At 44.7% G+C, this 18,995-nt stretch overlaps 1 protein-coding gene across 1 annotated transcript; it reads right to left on the bottom strand.

The window, feature by feature from the left end:
- Window positions 1–1,158: 1,158 nt before the first annotated feature.
- On the bottom strand, window positions 1,159–18,984 carry ftcd (formimidoyltransferase cyclodeaminase). The gene is made up of 14 exons (XM_034113511.1): window positions 18,916–18,984; window positions 17,404–17,587; window positions 17,175–17,303; window positions 16,769–16,857; window positions 16,377–16,556; window positions 6,817–6,954; window positions 3,415–3,546; window positions 3,245–3,306; window positions 3,040–3,163; window positions 2,630–2,791; window positions 2,284–2,327; window positions 1,720–1,858; window positions 1,459–1,554; window positions 1,159–1,353 (listed from the first exon to the last, which is right to left on the bottom strand). Exons 1-14 carry the CDS (start codon window positions 18,967–18,969, stop codon window positions 1,270–1,272), a joined length of 1,617 nt encoding a protein of 538 aa, XP_033969402.1. The 5' UTR covers window positions 18,970–18,984; the 3' UTR covers window positions 1,159–1,269.
- Window positions 18,985–18,995: the final 11 nt, after the last annotated feature.

Below are 18,995 nucleotides of genomic sequence, written 5' to 3'. Positions count from 1 at the left end.
AACTCCTCTTGTGTGTATGCACAGCTCTCATTAGGAACAGACTAACTCCTCTTGTGTGTATGTACAGCTCTCATTAGGAACAGACTAACTCCTCTTGTGTATGTACAGCTCTCAACATTAGGAACAGACTAACTCCTCTTGTGTGTATGTACAGCTCTCATTAGGAACAGACTAACTCCTCTTGTGTGTATGTACAGCTCTCAACATTAGGAACAGACTAAGTCCTCTTGTGTGTATGTACAGCTCTCATTAGGAACAGACTAAGTCCTCTTGTGTGTATGTACAGCTCTCATTAGGAACAGACTAACTCCCCTTGTGTGTATGTACAGCTCTCATTAGGAACAGACTAACTCCTCTTGTGTGTATGCACAGCTCTCAACATTAGGAACAGACTAACTCCTCTTGTGTGTATGTACAGCTCTCAACATGCCCAGACTTGGAGTGATTTTCACCTCTTTGAATACTTTCCGCCTCATTCTGAAAGAAAGAGGTGAGATGTTCCAACGTGACGGCCGTCTTGGTGTGTGGTGCGAGACGGGAGATGGAGGTCATTGAGCGGTTTCACACAAAAAAAAGTGTTACTTCACATTTACATTTTTTTGACTTGCAAAATAATCTTTTAAATTGTCAAACATCATATGTGTAATTCATGACTCAATTCAAACGGGATCCAAAGATAATCTTTCTCTCTCCATTGACTTCAATGCATACTTTTCCAAAATAAGGTCCCATGGAGGACCCCCGGAAAGGGAGGGACCTCGCCTCTCTATACTGGAACCTGGCTAAAGAACTTTCCAAATAAAAGCACACATGAATTCAATAACGGATTTATTTGATTTCTCAGCTGTTTAAAACAATAGCTGTAATCGTAAAGAAGCAGTTCTTAAATCATTAGTTTGTTCATTAGAATAAAGTATTTCATCTTAATTAGCTCTTCTATAGCTGTTGAAACTAAATAATAATATACACATTTTTTCTGTTTGAGTTTTGAAAACAACACGAATTATAATAACCATAAATAAAATATAACAACAAACTACAAAGATGGAGTCTCACTCGGACAGGAAATGGAGCAGCTGGACTTCCTGCTGTGTTTGAAACCCTTTCACAATAAAGTTTTATTTGAGGCTCAGGAGCAAAATATTTAGACACAAAATATAATGATTTATAACTTTTTATTATTATGAAACGTTCTCTGATTCATTTCATTATTTAGATAAAAGAGTGACGGCCCCTCGCTCTCAGGTGAGGAGGAAGAGTGAAGTGACATCACTTCCTGTCCTCGGCAACGAGCAGCACGGCGGCGGCGCTTTCTGTAGCTTCCGTTAGCATCGCCGCGGCGCGCCTCTCCGTCTGGAGAGAGTTTCAATCAACTTTATTTAAACAGATCATTTTAATGACCCGTATTTAAACAGGTCTATTGAATGACCTGTATTTAAAGAGTGGGGGGGCACTCACGGCGCTCTTGAAGTCCGGGTCGCTGACGTCTCGCAGGTTGATCATCACGTTGTAATACGCTCCAAACACCGCCGTCTCTAAGGCCTTCGCTGCCACCTGCACATTTCACAATAAAGCTTTAATTAATTTATATCAACTTCAGATGAAATGTTTTACTTTGAAATAAAGTATTCCTTTGGAATCTGCTGGCCTTGAAAACACTCATTATCTGATAGCTATAGTTTCCTGTGGAGAGTTGGGTCATCATCGATGTTTTCTCACCTGAGCGTCGGACTTGCAGGCGATGTTTCCGTGGACGACCATTTCCTTCAGAGGAGCCCAGAGCAAGTTGATCCTGTCAGCCAGCGCTAAGGGCACGCTGAGCGCCTGCCGCAGGCCGTCCTGAAGAGAGGCGTCCCTCCTATATATAACATATATAACATTATATATAACATATATCATCATATATAACAGCTTGATCCTGTCAGCCAGCGCTAAGGGCACGCTGAGCGCCTGCCTCCTACAGGTTATATATAACATTATATATAACATAGATTATATATAATATATATAACAGGTTATAAAGTACAGAGTATAGATTATATATAATATATATAACAGGTTATAAAGTACAGAGTATAGATATATATAATATATATAACAGGTTATAAAGTACAGAGTATAGATTATATATAATATATATAACAGGTTATAAAGTACAGAGTATAGATTATATATAATATATATAACAGGTTATAAAGTACAGAGTATAGATTATATATAATATAACAGGGTTTTTCTAAACTGTCTATTGATGTTAAAAGCTGTAAATATAAAAAACGTCACTTTTGTTTTTCCTCTTCGGAGTTCTTCGGCATCTTCAGCGCCGCCTGGTGGACACAGAATATACAGGAAGTCGTACAGTTAACAGTTAAGTCGTACAAATAATATTGTAATATTTAATACAATAATATCGTAGAGTTGCGATGTTTCTCACCATGTAGCTGCTGAAGGCATGTTATTAGTATAATAAAAACATCGTAGAGTTACGATGTTTCTCACCATGTAGCTGCTGAAGGCGTGTTATTAGTATAATAAAAACATCGTAGGGTTGCCATGTTTCTCACCATGTAGCTGCTGAAGGCATGTTATTAGTATAATAAAAACATCGTAGAGTTACGATGTTTCTCACCATGTAGCTGCTGAAGGCCGAGGCGTCACGGTCGACCATCGTTAGCAGCTCGGCGGCGGCGCTATGAAATGGGGGAATGAGTTGCCGCATGACGCCGTCCAGACTCTCGAACTGACGCTTCCCGTACGACATCTGACCCATCATGCAGGCCAGCGCCGCCCCCTGAGGCCGGGGGGGGAACCACACTCTGAGTACTTATATACTACACTCTGAGCATTCATGTATTTATATACTACACTCTGAGCATTCATGTATTTATATACTACACTCTGAGCATTCATGTATTTATATACTACACTCTGAGCATTCATGTATTTATATACTACACTCTGAGCATTCATGTATTTATATACTACACTCTGAGCATTCATGTATTTATTTATATATATATATATGTATGTATAAGTTACCATGGCAGCGATGGCAGCGGATACTGACCCCCCCCCAGGAGCCGGAGTTCTGGAGGCGACGCTCTGAACGAAGTTCCTCAGAGAGAGAGAGACCAGAGGGCTGTCCCCCCCCCCCACCATGTACCTGCACAGGTAAACACATCAGGTCCACTCTGTATACTGTATAATATACGTATAATATACTGTACTGTGTACAAATACTCACTCTATGATTCTCTCCTTGGGGTTGAAAGGAGCGAGAGAGTCCAGGCCGAGTTTACTGATCACCTGACACACAAATATAATATAACATAAATATTAATAAATAAATAAATACGATTAATATGAATAAAATAATATAAAGTAATATAAAGTAATATAGTGATAACGACTGACCAGGCGGACTTTGTGCTCCTCCTCCACGATGAAGAGTCCGTCTCTGTTGATGAAGAAGTCAGCGGCGGCCATTATGGCTCTGAGGGGGACCAGCCCCACCAGCTGGGAGCCCACCACCGGCAGCTTCAGCTCCTGCAGACCCACATTCATATCTTTATATAAATATATATATATATTAGGGCTGTCAAGTTAACTCGTTAATAACGCGTTAACGCAAAAAAAAATTAACGCCACTAATTATTTTAACGCGATTAACGCATCTGTATTTTTTGTCCTCGGCCGCCCCGTAGTTTCAGAGCGCATCGAGTTTAAAACACCATCTACAAGCTGATGCTGACAGCCCCGCTCCTGCCGCCCGCTTGTGGCAGACCACACTTCCACGCTCACCGGCAGGCCCGGACTGGCCATCGGGAGGACCGGGAGGGTGTGTGTATGTGTGGCGCGAGCGAAGCACACCTTACGTGTTGTTGTTAGCATCTGGTGCTAGCTAGCTGAGCTAACGGATATAAGGAGCTGTTTCAATGAAAACAGAGGAGCGACATTTCGCCGACAACTGCGCCGAGCACTTGACTTGATGCAGGTAGCCAGACAGCACACTCAGCACGGATAGTGCCGCAGCACAGCTCATACACACAGGCATATATGCCTTGAGCTGCACATAGCTCCAACGATCCTCCACATTCACATTCACACACACACACACACACACACACACACACACACACACACACACACACACACACACACACACACACACACACACACACACACACACACACACACACACACACACACACACACACACACACACACACACACACACACAGACACACACACACCACACACACACACAGTATGAGAGAGGTTCCAGGTTGAATTGAGGCGAATATTTGTAATGTTCAGGTTGTTTGTGTTTAATATTCATGAGAATATTTGTCATTGTTCAAATGATAATAAACAACATAATAAAGCATAGTTGTCCACTCATATGTTGATAAGATTATTAAAAACTTGAAAAATATCCCCTCTAAGGTACATTTAGAACAGATAAAAAATGTGCGATTAATTTGCGATTAATCGCGATTAACTATTTTAATCGACTGACAGCCCTAATATATATATATATATATATATACAGTGACAGAGCCCCTCTCACCTGGGCCTCCCTGCAGACCTCCAGGTAGATGTATATGTATATATGTATATATGTGTACACACAGTGACTCACCTGGGCCTCCCTGCAGACCTCCAGGTAGATGTATATGTGTATATGTATATATGTGTATACACAGTGACTCACCTGGGCCTCCCTGCAGACCTCCAGGTAGATATATATGTATATATGTATATATGTGTATACACAGTGACTCACCTGGGCCTCCCTGCAGACCTCCAGGTAGATGTATATGTGTATATGTATATATGTGTATACACAGTGACTCACCTGGGCCTCCCTGCAGACCTCCAGGTAGATATATATGTATATATGTATATATGTGTACACACAGTGACTCACCTGGGCCTCCCTGCAGACCTCCAGGTAGATATATATGTATATATGTATATATGTGTATACACAGTGACTCACCTGGGCCTCCCTGCAGACCTCCAGGTAGATATATATGTATATATGTATATATGTGTATACACAGTGACTCACCTGGGCCTCCCTGCAGACCTCCAGGTAGATATATATGTATATATGTATATATGTGTACACACAGTGACTCACCTGGGCCTCCCTGCAGACCTCCAGGTAGATGTATATGTGTATATGTATATATGTGTATACACAGTGACTCACCTGGGCCTCCCTGCAGACCTCCAGGTAGATGTATATGTATATATGTATATATGTATACACACAGTGACTCACCTGGGCCTCCCTGCAGACCTCCAGGTAGATATATATGTGTACACACAGTGACTCACCTGGGCCTCCCTGCAGACCTCCAGGTAGATATATATGTATATATGTATATATGTGTACACACAGTGACTCACCTGGGCCTCCCTGCAGACCTCCAGGTAGATATATATGTATATATGTATATATGTGTACACACAGTGACTCACCTGGGCCTCCCTGCAGACCTCCAGGTAGATATATATGTATATATGTATATATGTGTATACACAGTGACTCACCTGGGCCTCCCTGCAGACCTCCAGGTAGATGTATATGTATATATGTATATATGTGTATACACAGTGACTCACCTGGGCCTCCCTGCAGACCTCCAGGTAGATATATATGTATATATGTGTACACACAGTGACTCACCTGGGCCTCCCTGCAGACCTCCAGGTAGATGTATATGTATATATGTATATATGTGTACACACAGTGACTCACCTGGGCCTCCCTGCAGACCTCCAGGTAGATGTATATGTATATATGTATATATGTGTATACACAGTGACTCACCTGGGCCTCCCTGCAGACCTCCAGGTAGATGTATATGTGTATATGTATATATGTGTATACACAGTGACTCACCTGGGCCTCCGTGCAGACCTCCAGGTAGATATATATGTATATATGTATATATGTGTACACACCGTGACTCACCTGGGCCTCCCTGCAGACCTCCAGGTAGATGTATATGTGTATATGTATATATGTGTATACACAGTGACTCACCTGGGCCTCCCTGCAGACCTCCAGGTAGATATATATGTATAGATGTGTACCACAGTGACTCACCTGGGCCTCCCTGCAGACCTCCAGGTAGATGTATATGTTATATGTATATATGTGTATACACATGACTCACCTGGGCCTCCCTGCAGACCTCCAGGTAGATGTATATGTATATATGTGTACACACAGTGACTCACCTGGGCCTCCCCTGCAGACCTCCAGGTAGATGTATATGTATATATGTATATATGTGTATACACAGTGACTCACCTGGGCCTCCCTGCAGACCTCCAGGTAGATGTATATGTGTATATGTATATATGTGTATACACAGTGACTCACCTGGGCCTCCCTGCAGACCTCCAGGTAGATATATATGTATATATGTGTACACACAGTGACTCACCTGGGCCTCCCTGCAGACCTCCAGGTAGATGTATATGTATATATGTATATATGTGTACACACAGTGACTCACCTGGGCCTCCCTGCAGACCTCCAGGTAGATGTATATGTGTATATGTATATATGTGTATACACAGTGACTCACCTGGGCCTCCCTGCAGACCTCCAGGTAGATATATATGTATATATGTGTACACACAGTGACTCACCTGGGCCTCCCTGCAGACCTCCAGGTAGATATATATGTATATATGTATATATGTGTATACACAGTGACTCACCTGGGCCTCCCTGCAGACCTCCAGGTAGATATATATGTATATATGTATATATGTGTACACACAGTGACTCACCTGGGCCTCCCTGCAGACCTCCAGGTAGACCGTGTGCAGCGCCGTCCTCTCAAAGTCCAGCAGGTTGGTGCTCACCTGAGCCAGATTCTGCTCCTCCAGGAACCATCCGAGAGCCTGGAGGTGCTGCAGGAGACCCGGCTGGAGATTATAGATTATAGATTATAGATTATAGATTATAGATAACAGGTTATATATTATATAACAGTGTTAATTTAAGAGACCATCAGAGTAGGAGATAAAACTACTAAAGAGAACTCAGACTCCCAGCATGCACCTGGTCCTTGGGGAGGGGGGCGTTAACTTAAGAGACCATCACAGTTACTAAAGAGGACTCAGACTCCCAGCATGCACCTGGTCCTTGGGGAGGGGGGCGTTAACTTAAGAGACCATCACAGTTACTAAAGAGGACTCAGACTCCCAGCATGCACCTGGTCCTTGGGGAGGGGGGCGTTAACTTAAGAGACCATCACAGTTACTAAAGAGGACTCAGACTCCCAGCATGCACCTGGTCCTTGGGGAGGGGGGCGTTAACTTAAGAGACCATCACAGTTACTAAAGAGGACTCAGACTCCCAGCATGCACCTGGTCCTTGGGGAGGGGGGCGTTAACTTAAGAGACCATCACAGTTACTAAAGAGGACTCAGACTCCCAGCATGTGTAGCAGGCCCCACTATGCAGGGCGCGATGACAGATTATGTTCCTGTAGAACAGGAGAAATTATGAGCAGAGAATGCCTTTTGCTGCTCGTTTGGCGGGTCTTGCCAGAATTTATTCACAATTGGCACAAAACAAAACACAATTGTTCTTGCCCTTTTCCTACTCTCAATATAAACACATGTTTATATGTTCATGTCTTCAAAATATACTTTTAACATGCTTGAAGTATTCAAAATAAACACATTTGTCTATAACCAAATGTCATTAACTTCATGACTAAAAATAAGAATGTACTGTTAAGTACCTTTTCAGGATAACTATTAGCATTAGTCTAAAATGTGCTAGCATTAGCATCTAACAAGCATTTACAATAATTAAAGAACGACTGCACATAGGCTATCGATAATACAGAACACACAGACATTTTACGGCAGACGCGTAAATAATAACCAACCCCTTTGCGGCAGTGATACCCTGCCATCTACTGCCCCCTGTTGTCCATTGTTAAACAGGTCATATAAAATCATATTAAATATAAACATACAATTGTGATTACACTTTGTGTGGGTCACACACTCCCCGACAAAGAAAAATGGCTCCCGACATTAACCATCAACCTCTTAACTTGTGCCCCTTCTCTTTGAACTTAAAACACTTATACACACTCTCACAAGGGCACTTCTTTAAATGTACAGGTGAATAAAATATGTATGAGAGTGGGTGTAACAATCTTTCCTTCTCAATATGCATGTATGTATGGCAGCATTACAGTGTAAGGCAGTGTCTGGTGTGTAGTGTAAGGCAGTGTCTGGTGTGTAGTGTAATGTGGCATAGGAAGGGGCTGCATTCCCCAGAATGGCAGGGCTTGTACAGTATATAGTCCCACTGGGTCTGTAGGCCCACATGATCTGGAGGATGGCTGACCAAGGGAGTCATATGTCAGCGTTTGAGGAGGTCTCCTGTCCCGTGTGGATTTCCTCACTGGCTCATCCTGAGGTGTCACAGGTCGGTCATAGCCATAGGGTACTTGTACATCCTCATGCTCTTCCGGTGCTTCAGAATCCACAGGCAGGTCTTCCTCATCAGTCCGTTCTTCTGGTGGTTCTTGTCTGGTTTCTCTCTCAGGTGTAACAACTCGATGTTGTTCTGGTGTATGATATCTCAATGGCACTCTATATCTATGTGGTTCAGGTACCCTTTTCAGACCGTCTGTGTTTTGCTGAGATCCAGAGCTAGGTTCAACATTCTGTGAGTGAAGTCCAGCTTGTGGGGGTACTCTTAGCCAGTATCGTACTCTAGGTCAGAGTTTTCTGAGTCACTGCTTTGTGATGTCTCTCTCTGTCGTTGTTTCTCAACATGATGACTCTTGCTCTTCCCTCTAGGTGGTAGCAGATTTCCTGTTGGTTCAGGCAAGTTTACAGGTAGGTCATTGACAACGTGTAGGAGATTTCGATGGAGGGTACGGATCTTATGACCACCTGTCTCAGAGCACACTTTGTACACAGGAATGTCACCAACTTGTTCGTTGACGACATACACAGTTTGTTCCCAGTAGGACCTCAATTTTCCAGGTCCACCTCTCTCACTCATGTTGCGGACTAGGACTCTATCACCCGGTTGGAGCACAACTCCCTTGATGTGACAGTCGTAGTACTTCTTGTTTCTTGCACTGGAGTGTTGACTGTTTTCAGATGCAATCCGGTAAGCCTCTTTCATTCTCAGAGCTCATTTCTTAGCATAGCCCTGTGTTGTTTCAGTCTGACCTTTGGCTGACAGACCAAACATTAAATCTACTGGGAGACACGGGTGCCGTCCAAACATGAGGTAGTGGGGTGAGAAGCCTGTTGCCTCATGCCTGGTGCAGTTGTATGCATGCACAACCAGGGGTAAGTGGTCTTTCCAGTTGCTCTTTTCTGTTTCTCCCAGGGTCCTCAACATTTGGAGCAGTGTTCTATTGAACCTCTCAGCTGGGTTTCCTTGGGGGTGGTATGGGGTTGTCCTCGAATGAGCAACTCCAGCCAGATGCCTCAGGGTCTTGAACAGGTCATTTTCGAACTCTCTGCCTTGGTCGTGGTGCAACCTGGCCGGGTAGCCGAATCTTGGAATGAAGTCATTATAGATTTTTTCAGCAGCTGTTCTGCCAGATTTATTTTTTGTTGCGTAGACTTGAGCAAATCTGGTAAAATGGTCAATAACTACTAAAATGTACTCGTAGCCCCCTTTGCTAGTTTCCAGGTACATATAGTCTATAGACACAAGCTCAAGTGGTGCAGATGAAGTGATGCTGCCCATTGGTGCTCTGACGTGTGTCACAGGTTTCTTTTGTTTGATACAGGGGCACTTTCTGGTTACATAGGTTTCAATGTCCTTTTTCATGAAAGGCCAGTAGAAACGGTCTCGAGCCAGGTGGATGACCCTCTCAGCCCCAACATGTCCCATGTCGTCATGGAGATGCTTTAGTACCAGGGGGTGGTATCGTGATGGTAAGACGAGCTGCTGCCGCTGACTGGCTGTCCGGTACAACAGTTGATTTTCCATGTGCAGTTTTCCCCACTTGTGCATGAGCTTTCTGAGCGTACCACTGGCTCTCTTCCTGTCCTCATTGGTCAATACTGCCTTTGCCTCTTTAAGTTTGATAAGCTCACCGATTGCATGGTCCTCCCTTTGGGCATTGACTAGCTCACTGTGGTCAATGGTAAGGGGTGACACATTCACAGGTGACTCTGAGCATGAAGCTAGGTCCAATGCAGCAACATAAGCAACATCCTGCCTCTTTGCAGACTCACAGCCATCCCATGTGGTTTGGATGGTTTCTCTTGTGAGTTCTTCAGTACACTCTCTGACGTAGGTGTCAATGTCAAGAGGGAGACGAGAGAGCGTGTCTGCGTCTATGTTCACTCTTCCTGGCCTGTATTTGACATCAAACCTAAAGTCTGCTAGCTCACCTACCCATCGGTGGCCCACAGCATTCAGCTTGGCAGTACTCATCATGTATGTGAGGGGATTATTGTCTGTGTATACTGTGAAATGGGGTGCATAGAACAGGTAATCCCTAAATTTCACACATATCGTCCCACTTAAGAGCAAGAAACTCGAGTTTCCCTGAGTGCATGTTGTAATTCTTCTCAGCGGGAGACAGAGTTCTTGAACCATAGGCCATTGACTCTCAATTGTCCATCCTGTCGTTGATACAACACAGCGCCGAGTCCCTGCTGAGAGGCGTCAGTGTGAAGCACAAATGGCAGTTCGAAATCCGGATAGGCCAACACAGGTGGGTGTGAAAGTGTGTCAATCAGCTGTTCAAGGATCCTTTGGTGATCATCAGTCCACAGGACAAGTGTCCTTGAGGGCAGCTGAGCTCCTTTTCCAACCTTATGTTTCCCCTGGGTCACGGTAGAGCTTCCTTTAATTTTTAACAGATCATAAACTGGTTTGGCAATGCTTGAGAAGTTTTGAATATAGGCTCTATAGTAGCTTAAGAAACCCAGTAACTTCCGCACTTCTCCAACTGTGCTTGGCCTCTTCTCTTTCAGGGACATGATGGCATCAATGTCTTTTGGGTCAATCCTGACACCGTCTGCAGAGACCAGCCTCCCAACATACCTGACCTCTTTCTGAAACAGCTCACACTTTGTTGGTCTAAGCTTGACACCATGGGACTGCAAGGCTCTCAGGACTTGACGTACTCCCTCAACATGGCTAGTGAAGGAGTCGGAGTAGCAGAGGATGTCATCGAGGTAAGGGATACAGCAGTTGTCACGCAGAGAGTCCAACATTTCCTCCATGCTGCGCTGAAAAGCAGCAGGGGCGTTGGAGAGTCCAAAAGGTATCCTCACCCACTCATACAGCCCCCAAGGGGTGATGAACGCCGTCATGTGTCTGGATCCTTCAGCAATGTAGCCCTGGTGGTAGGCCTTGCCTTGGTCTAAAATGCTGAACCAGCTTTGGCCTTTTAGGGTGTCGATTAGTTCCTGGATACGAGGCAATGGGTGACGGTCTGGTACTGTTTTCTGGTTTAACATTCTATAATCGATGCATAATCTTAGGGACCCATCCTTTTTCCTGACGCAGACTACAGGAGCTGAGTACGGAGATTTGGACTTAACTATCCACCCTTTTACAAGCAGGTCTTGGATGTACTCTTTAACCTCTTTATAAAGGGGCTTGGGCACTGCACTGTATGTGCGCTGAACTGGGATGTTGTCCTTTAAGTTGATGGACATTTGCAGGCTGGGAATGCAACTTATGTCCCCATCATCTTTAGCAAAGGCTGCCGATTCCTCGTGTAACATCTGTTCCACCTTCATCTGTTGCTCATCACTCAGGTGGCTGACATCCACAGGTGGGTGCCACAGTGCAGAAGTGGGTTTGTCACTGTTAGAGTGTGGTGATGTGGAAGAACTGGCTATATTTGCCTGGGCTTGATTGTCCTTGCTGCTTGGGTTGTCTGTCTCTATCACTCTATCAATGGTTTCGATGTTGCCTAGAACAGTACAGCTGGGCAGAGTCACAGCACTTCTGGAATGGTTTGACACAGGCACCTTTACGAAAGGTCTCTCTGTCTGTTGGATCGCCATTAGTCCTTCTCCAACACTCAGCTGTGCCAGTGGTGTAGCTTCTAGATTGGGTTCGAAAAGCACAAGTGAGTCGGATTCACTAATATCTACTGGTACCCTGCACTTAATATAAGCTACCTGGCCAGGATAAATAGTGACTTCTTTCCTGCCTATCTTTACTGCAGCACTCTGTTGTTCCTGTTTTTGCTCAGTCTTTATGAAACTCACCATAGCTTCTGCCATAGCACTGTCAGTCTCCAAAGCACCAGTAAGCAAGTTGACAAGGATAGATATCACTTTGGGTCTACTTTCATGACTCCTAAAGAGTTCCTGGATGACATTAAAACCAACTATTGGTCTGTCTATTTTTATTCGACTCACTAGGAAAGGCACTCGAATAGATAAGTCTGGATCATCGTTTCCCTGCAGGTTTACTACCACTTCAATCCATCCTTCATAAGGTACTGCATCTCCTGTGACAGCCGTCACGTAGAGATCATCCTCCATGAGTTCACTGAGGGGTCTAATATCTTGTCCAGGTAAGTATCTGTCTTTCCAAGCACTGTCTATTATGCTCACATTGGCCCCAGAGTCTAAAAGAGCGGTTATGGGGTAACCGTTCATGCTACCGCTCAATAGCGACTTTCGGCCAATTAGCGGAGCTATCTTTTTGATTGGGTGTTGTTCGTTATTTTTCTGCGTGTTGATAGGTGTACGACCAGTGCTTTGTCTTGCTGCTGTAACCTCCTGGGGGTGAGACTTGTCCTTTGGGTCGGTCAGTGGTCGTCCCGTTGCCCTGACCGGCGCCCGTTTCCCGCCTGCTTCTGTCTTTTCAAGCAGCCTATAGCACGATGACCCTCCTCCCCACAGAAAAAGCAGTGGCTACAGTTTGGTTGAGCCTGAGCTAGGCATTGTGGGCACCCATACGGTCTCCTGGTCTTCTTCTCTGGTCTGGTTTTGTCAGAGCAACACTGGTGAGTGGTTTGATGTAGCCCCTCAGGCACCTGGGTCGTTGTTGATAGCTGTTTCAGTGTTTCCATTGCCTGTGTTAAAGCCTCAACCTGAGCACTCAATCTCTGGATGACATTATCCTTACTTTTGATTTGAGTCTCTCCCACACTGCTGAGTATTTCTTCAGGTTCAGCGAGTATGCTGTGTGCTTGAGTCAACTTGCGGTTGGAACTGCGTCCCAGTCTGCGCTTTCTTTCACTTTCTTCCATTGTAGTCTTGATAACCTGCCTTAACAGAGGCAGTGGTTTCAGCTCCCGTCTGACATCCTCATGTCTCTCTCCCATGCCTTGATAGACTGCATTCAAAAACACACCCTGCAGTGTAGACGCATCATACTTAATAAGTGCATTTGCCTGCCTGGAGGTGAACATTATTTTTTGTTTCAGTCCTATCATGCGGTATAGGAATTGCTGTGGAGCTTCATTTTCATGCTGTCTAGCACACATCAATTCCTGGAAGAGCTCTATGCTGCTCTTCTCGCCAAGGTGGGACTGCAGGAAACTCTTCAGCTCCGTGACTGTAAGATCTTCCTTGTTTGTCAGCATGTCTTTAAAGTTTCCACCCTTTATTATGCGTAACACCCCTCTAATGATCTCGTCGTCAGTGTGTTGCTCTCTGCAGCCTTCCTCAATCTGTTTACATAAGCTGTTAAAGCTAATGTCTGATGAAGTGTCAGTTATCTGCCCTCCATGAATCTTAAACTCCCTCCTATGCAGAAGTGAAAGATCTTTAAGGGAAATCATGCTCTCTCGGGTGGTATTAGAGAGTCCTTCTGTAGATGTATGTGGTGAGTTAGGTGTATGCTGCTCACTGGGTTGGCTAGAGTGAGGTTGCGGTGTATCTGAACTAGGTGTGGTGACACCGTGTTGAAGTTTGTTTTGCACCTCCTTTAAGCCCCTTAACAGTTTCTGTATGTCCGTGTCATGAATGCCAGTCTCAGTTGGATTGTCTAATGGCTCAAGTGGTTGGTTAGCGTTAACAGCAGCAGATAACATCAGAGGTGACTTAACAGAAGTATCAATTTCACCCTCTTTGGAACACACTGTACCCCTGCTACGGTTTGCAATAATCAAATCAACAGTATCTTGTAGACACAACAACATTGACATTCCCTCATCTTCTAGGTTTAGTAGAGTCACACTGTTCATATTCGCAGCAATATACTTAACACAGCCCTCCTCGTCGTCCCTGTTTAGCTCTGATGAGTCAAGTCCTTCCACTGGATCGAGGTGTGTGGCAACTTCATACGCTTCATCTGCTGTTAACTGTTGAAGTCTTTTCTTGATGGACCAGCTTAGTCTCTTCCTCTCGTTGTCAGCCATCCTGTGTGTTGTGGGCAACTGTGGCAAACAGTTCTGCACTCCTAGGCGTAGATCCCCTTTAACCTGGTCTCTCTACCTCTTGAGTCGCTAACTGGAAGCACCTTCACTCCGGCAACACGTCGTCAGTCCGGTCCTTAGGTCCAATATCTCTGGATCAGCATATGGTCGTCTCAAACGATGCTGATCGAGCCCCCAATAATCTGTAGCAGGCCCCGCTATGCAGGGCGCGATGACAGATTATATTCCTGTAGAACAGGAGAAATTATGAGCAGAGAATGCCTTTTGCTGCTCGTTTGGCGGGTCTTGCCAGAATTTATTCACAATTGGCACAAAACAAAACACAATTGTTCTTGCCCTTTTCCTACTCTCAATATAAACACATGTTTATATGTTCATGTCTTCAAAATATACTTTTAACATGCTTGAAGTATTCAAAATAAACACATTTGTCTATAACCAAATGTCATTAACTTCATGACTAAAAATAAGAATGTACTGTTAAGTACCTTTTCAGGATAACTATTAGCATTAGTCTAAAATGTGCTAGCATTAGCATCTAACAAGCATTTACAATAATTAAAGAACGACTGCACATAGGCTATCGATAATACAGAACACACCTTGTCATTTGGAATATAAACACTGAAAATAGGTAGCTAATAAAGTGCACAGGAGCTATAAACAATTAACTTGCATTCACTTTCATCAGGGAGCGTGAGTCTACTACATCTAAATAGCAACCGCCATTATACATACACACAGCCACCACGAGGTGGTCTTACATCTAAATAGCGACCGCCATTACACATACACACACAGACACCACGAGGTGGTCTTCTACGCGGCATGAAACATAATAAACAACATCTAAACATCACTTCAAACTTAAGACATTGCGATTTATAACATTTGTGACAATCTGTACACATTACTGACCTGTAGAACAGGAGAAATGATGAGCAGAGAATGCCTTTTACTGCTCGTTTGGCGGGTCTTGCCAGAATGACAAGCTAACGACAGCTCCGTCATCGCGTCAGACATTTTACGGCAGACGCGTAAATAATAACCAACCCCTTTGCGGCAGTGATACCCTGCCATCTACTGCCCCCTGCTGTCCATTGTTAAACAGGTCATATTAAATCATATTAATTATACACATACAATTGTGATTACACTTTGTGTGGGTCACACATGCACCTGGTCCTTGGGGAAGGGGGCGTTAACTTAAGAGACCATCACAGTTACTAAAGAGGACTCAGACTCCCAGCATGCACCTGGTCCTTGGGGAGAGGGGCGTTAACTTAAGAGACCATCACAGTTACTAAAGAGGACTCAGATTCCCAGCATGCACCTGGTCCTCGGGGATGGGGGCGTTAACTTAAGAGACCATCACAGTTACTAAAGAGGACTCAGACTCCCAGCATGCACCTGGCCCTTTGGGAGGGGGGCGTTAACTTAAGAGACCATCACAGTTACTAAAGAGGACTCAGATTCCCAGCATGCACCTGGTCCTCGGGGATGGGGGCGTTAACTTAAAGGGGACCTATCATGCAAAATGCACTTGTGTACGTCTGTTATACATGAATGTGTGTCCCCGGTGTGTCAGAAAACACCTCTCTATTTTCCTCCATACCCAAATCTCTAAAAAAGGATCTGATACAGATTTGAAATTGTTCTGACGTCAGGACGGAGGAGCTCCGACTATATGGGCAACTCTCCACCTATCAGGGGAATGAGAGGTTTGCCGTGGCATGGTAACAGCATGGTAACAGCATGGTAACAGCATGGTAACAGCATGGTAACATGACGCTCGTGCCTCGTGGTCAGCTGCAGCTCATTGGCCACAGAATCAGCCCGTGTGAAAACAGGGCAGGAAAACAGCAAATAGAGCGAAATGAGGCTAAAACGCATGTATAGGTATGGCCCTACAATATATTTTTCAAATATAGCATGATAGGTCCACTTTAAGAGACCATCACAGTTACTAAAGAGGACTCAGACTCCCAGCATGCACCTGGTCCTTGCCGCGGCCCTGCTCTCGGAGGTCCAGCGCGATGCGGTGCGTCTGCTCTTTGGTTGCGATCAGATTCACGTTGAACGCAATCAGGAACTTCCGAGCGCCGGTTACCGTGGCGCCCCACGACGGCACGAAGAGGGCGGGGCCAAAGTCAGGCGACCAATCAGGACTCTTCAACTGCAGGACAGAAACAAATACTTATTATAACCTTTAATCTTTAACACGCTTAAACGAGCTTTATGGATCTTGAACAAACTTTAACGAGCTATCCTAAAGTTAGCACACTTAATTGACGTTATTTTGAAACCCCAACCCTCCTTGTCTCCTACATTTCCCACAATGCCTTGTGTTAGATAAGTAATAGTAGAGCAAACAGGAAGTGGTCTCACCTTCTCAGGTAAAGCTTCGTATTCTCCTGCTCGGACCGACGGAAGATTCCTCCTCGACTCTTTCCTCGCTGCCTCTCCGTACAAATACACTGAAGACAGAGAGGGTTAGCCACATGCTAACGTAGCTACATGGATATTATTGTTAGCCCATGCTAACGTAGCTTAATGGATATTATTGTTAGCCACATGCTAACGTAGCTTCATGGATATTATTGTTAGCCAAATGCTAACGTAGCTTCATGGGTATTATTGTTAGCCACATGCTAACGTAGCTTAATGGATATTATTGTTAGCCACATGCTAACGTAGCTTCATGGATATTATTGTTAGCCAAATGCTAACGTAGCTTCATGGATATTATTGTTAGCCACATGCTAACGTAGCATTATGAATATTAGCATCTCACCAGGCACATGTAGCATCTCGGCTAGCTTCTTTCCGAAGGCCTCTGCGCAGCGGACGCAGTCGTCCATCGAGACATTTTGAACCGGAACGAAGGGACAGACGTCCAGAGCTCCGGAGCGGGGGTGCTCACCTGTACAGAAACACACCTGAGCTACTTCCTGTCTGCAGTACTTCCTGTCTGTAGTACTTCCTGTCTGCAGTACTTCCTGTCTGCAGTACTTCCTGCTCACCTGAGTGTCGGGTCATGTCAATCAGCTTGAAGGCGGTGCTGGCAGCGTTCAGCGCGCCCTGCACCACGGACTCAGGTGAGCCCACGAAGGTGAACACGCTCCGATGAGTCGAGGCTCCGGAGTCAACGTCCAATAGACTGCAGCCAGGAGAGGACGAGATGGACAGAGAGATGGCATCAATCACCTGAGGACAGACAGAGAGATGGCATCAATCACCTGGGGACAAACTGTGAGATCAATTACCTGGGGACAGATAGAGATCAATCACCTGGGACAAACTGTGAGATCAATCACCTGGGGACAAACTGTGAGATCAATCACCTGGGGACAGATAGAGATCAATCACCTGGGGACAAACTGAGAGATCAATCACCTGGGGACAGATAGAGATCAATCACCTGAAGACAGATAGAGATCAATCACCTGAGGACAGACAGAGTGATAAATCACCTGAGGACAGATAGAGATCAATCACCTGGGGACAGATATAGATCAATCACCTGAAGACAGATAGTGATCAATCACCTGAGGACAGACAGAGTGATCAATCACCTGGGGACAGATAGAGATCAATCACCTGGGGACAGACAGAGAGATGGCATCAATCACATGGGGACAAACTGTGAGATCAATCACCTGGGGACAGATAGAGATCAATCACCTGGGGACAAACTGTGAGATCAATCACCTGGGGACAGATAGAGATCAATCACCTGGGGACAGACAGTGAGATCAATCACCTGGGGACAGATAGAGATCAATCACCTGGGACAAACTGTGAGATCAATCACCTGGGGACAAACTGTGAGATCAATCACCTGGGGACAGACAGTGAGATCAATCACCTGGGGACAGATAGAGATCAATCACCTGGGACAAACTGTGAGATCAATCACCTGGGGACAAACTGTGAGATCAATCACCTGGGGACAGATAGAGATCAATCACCTGGGGACAAACTGAGAGATCAATCACCTGGGGACAAACTGTGAGATCAATCACCTGGGGACAGATAGAGATCAATCACCTGAGGACAGACAGAGTGATCAATCACCTGAGGACAGATAGAGATCAATCACCTGGGGACAAACTGAGAGATCAATCACCTGAAGACAGACAGAGTGATCAATCACCTGGGGACAGACAGAGATCAATCACCTGGGGACAGATAGAGATCAATCACCTGGGGACAGACAGAGAGGAGCAGGACGTCCTGCAGCTGAGGTCTGTCTCTGATGAAACACCAGAGAGCAGCATCATGCATGTATAATAATACATAACATAATAATATATATATATATATATATATATATATATATATATATATATATATACACACACAGTATTTATATATATAATATGATGTAAAGTACTGCACCTCTCTGCATGATGTTGCATGAAACAGCAGAGAACAACATCATGCAATAATAAGATGAAATATATATATACACAGTATTTGTGTATATATATATATACACAGTATTTATATATAATGAATATAAGTGAAAGTACCTCTTTGTTTCTGCCCTCAGAGAAGTTGGGGACACACTCCACCAGCTGAGCCATGATCCTGTCTGAGAGAGACACACACA

The sequence above is a fragment of the Trematomus bernacchii genome, unplaced genomic scaffold (genome assembly GCF_902827165.1).
Source record: "Trematomus bernacchii unplaced genomic scaffold, fTreBer1.1, whole genome shotgun sequence".
In the NCBI taxonomy this organism is placed as follows: domain Eukaryota; kingdom Metazoa; phylum Chordata; class Actinopteri; order Perciformes; family Nototheniidae; genus Trematomus; species Trematomus bernacchii.
This window is presented reverse-complemented; position numbering and strand designations above follow the sequence as displayed.

Coding starts and splice junctions, on each gene's coding strand:
- ftcd (XM_034113511.1), bottom strand. CDS start 18,969: ATGGCTCAGCTGGTGGAGTGTGTCCCCAACTTCTCTGAGGGCAGAAAC. Junction 6,955..16,376: donor AGGGCCGCGGCAAGGACCAG/GTGCATGCTGGG, acceptor TATAATCTCCAG/CCGGGTCTCCTGCAGCACCT. Junction 2,328..2,629: donor CGGCCTTCAGCAGCTACATG/GTGAGAAACATC, acceptor TGTGTCCACCAG/GCGGCGCTGAAGATGCCGAA.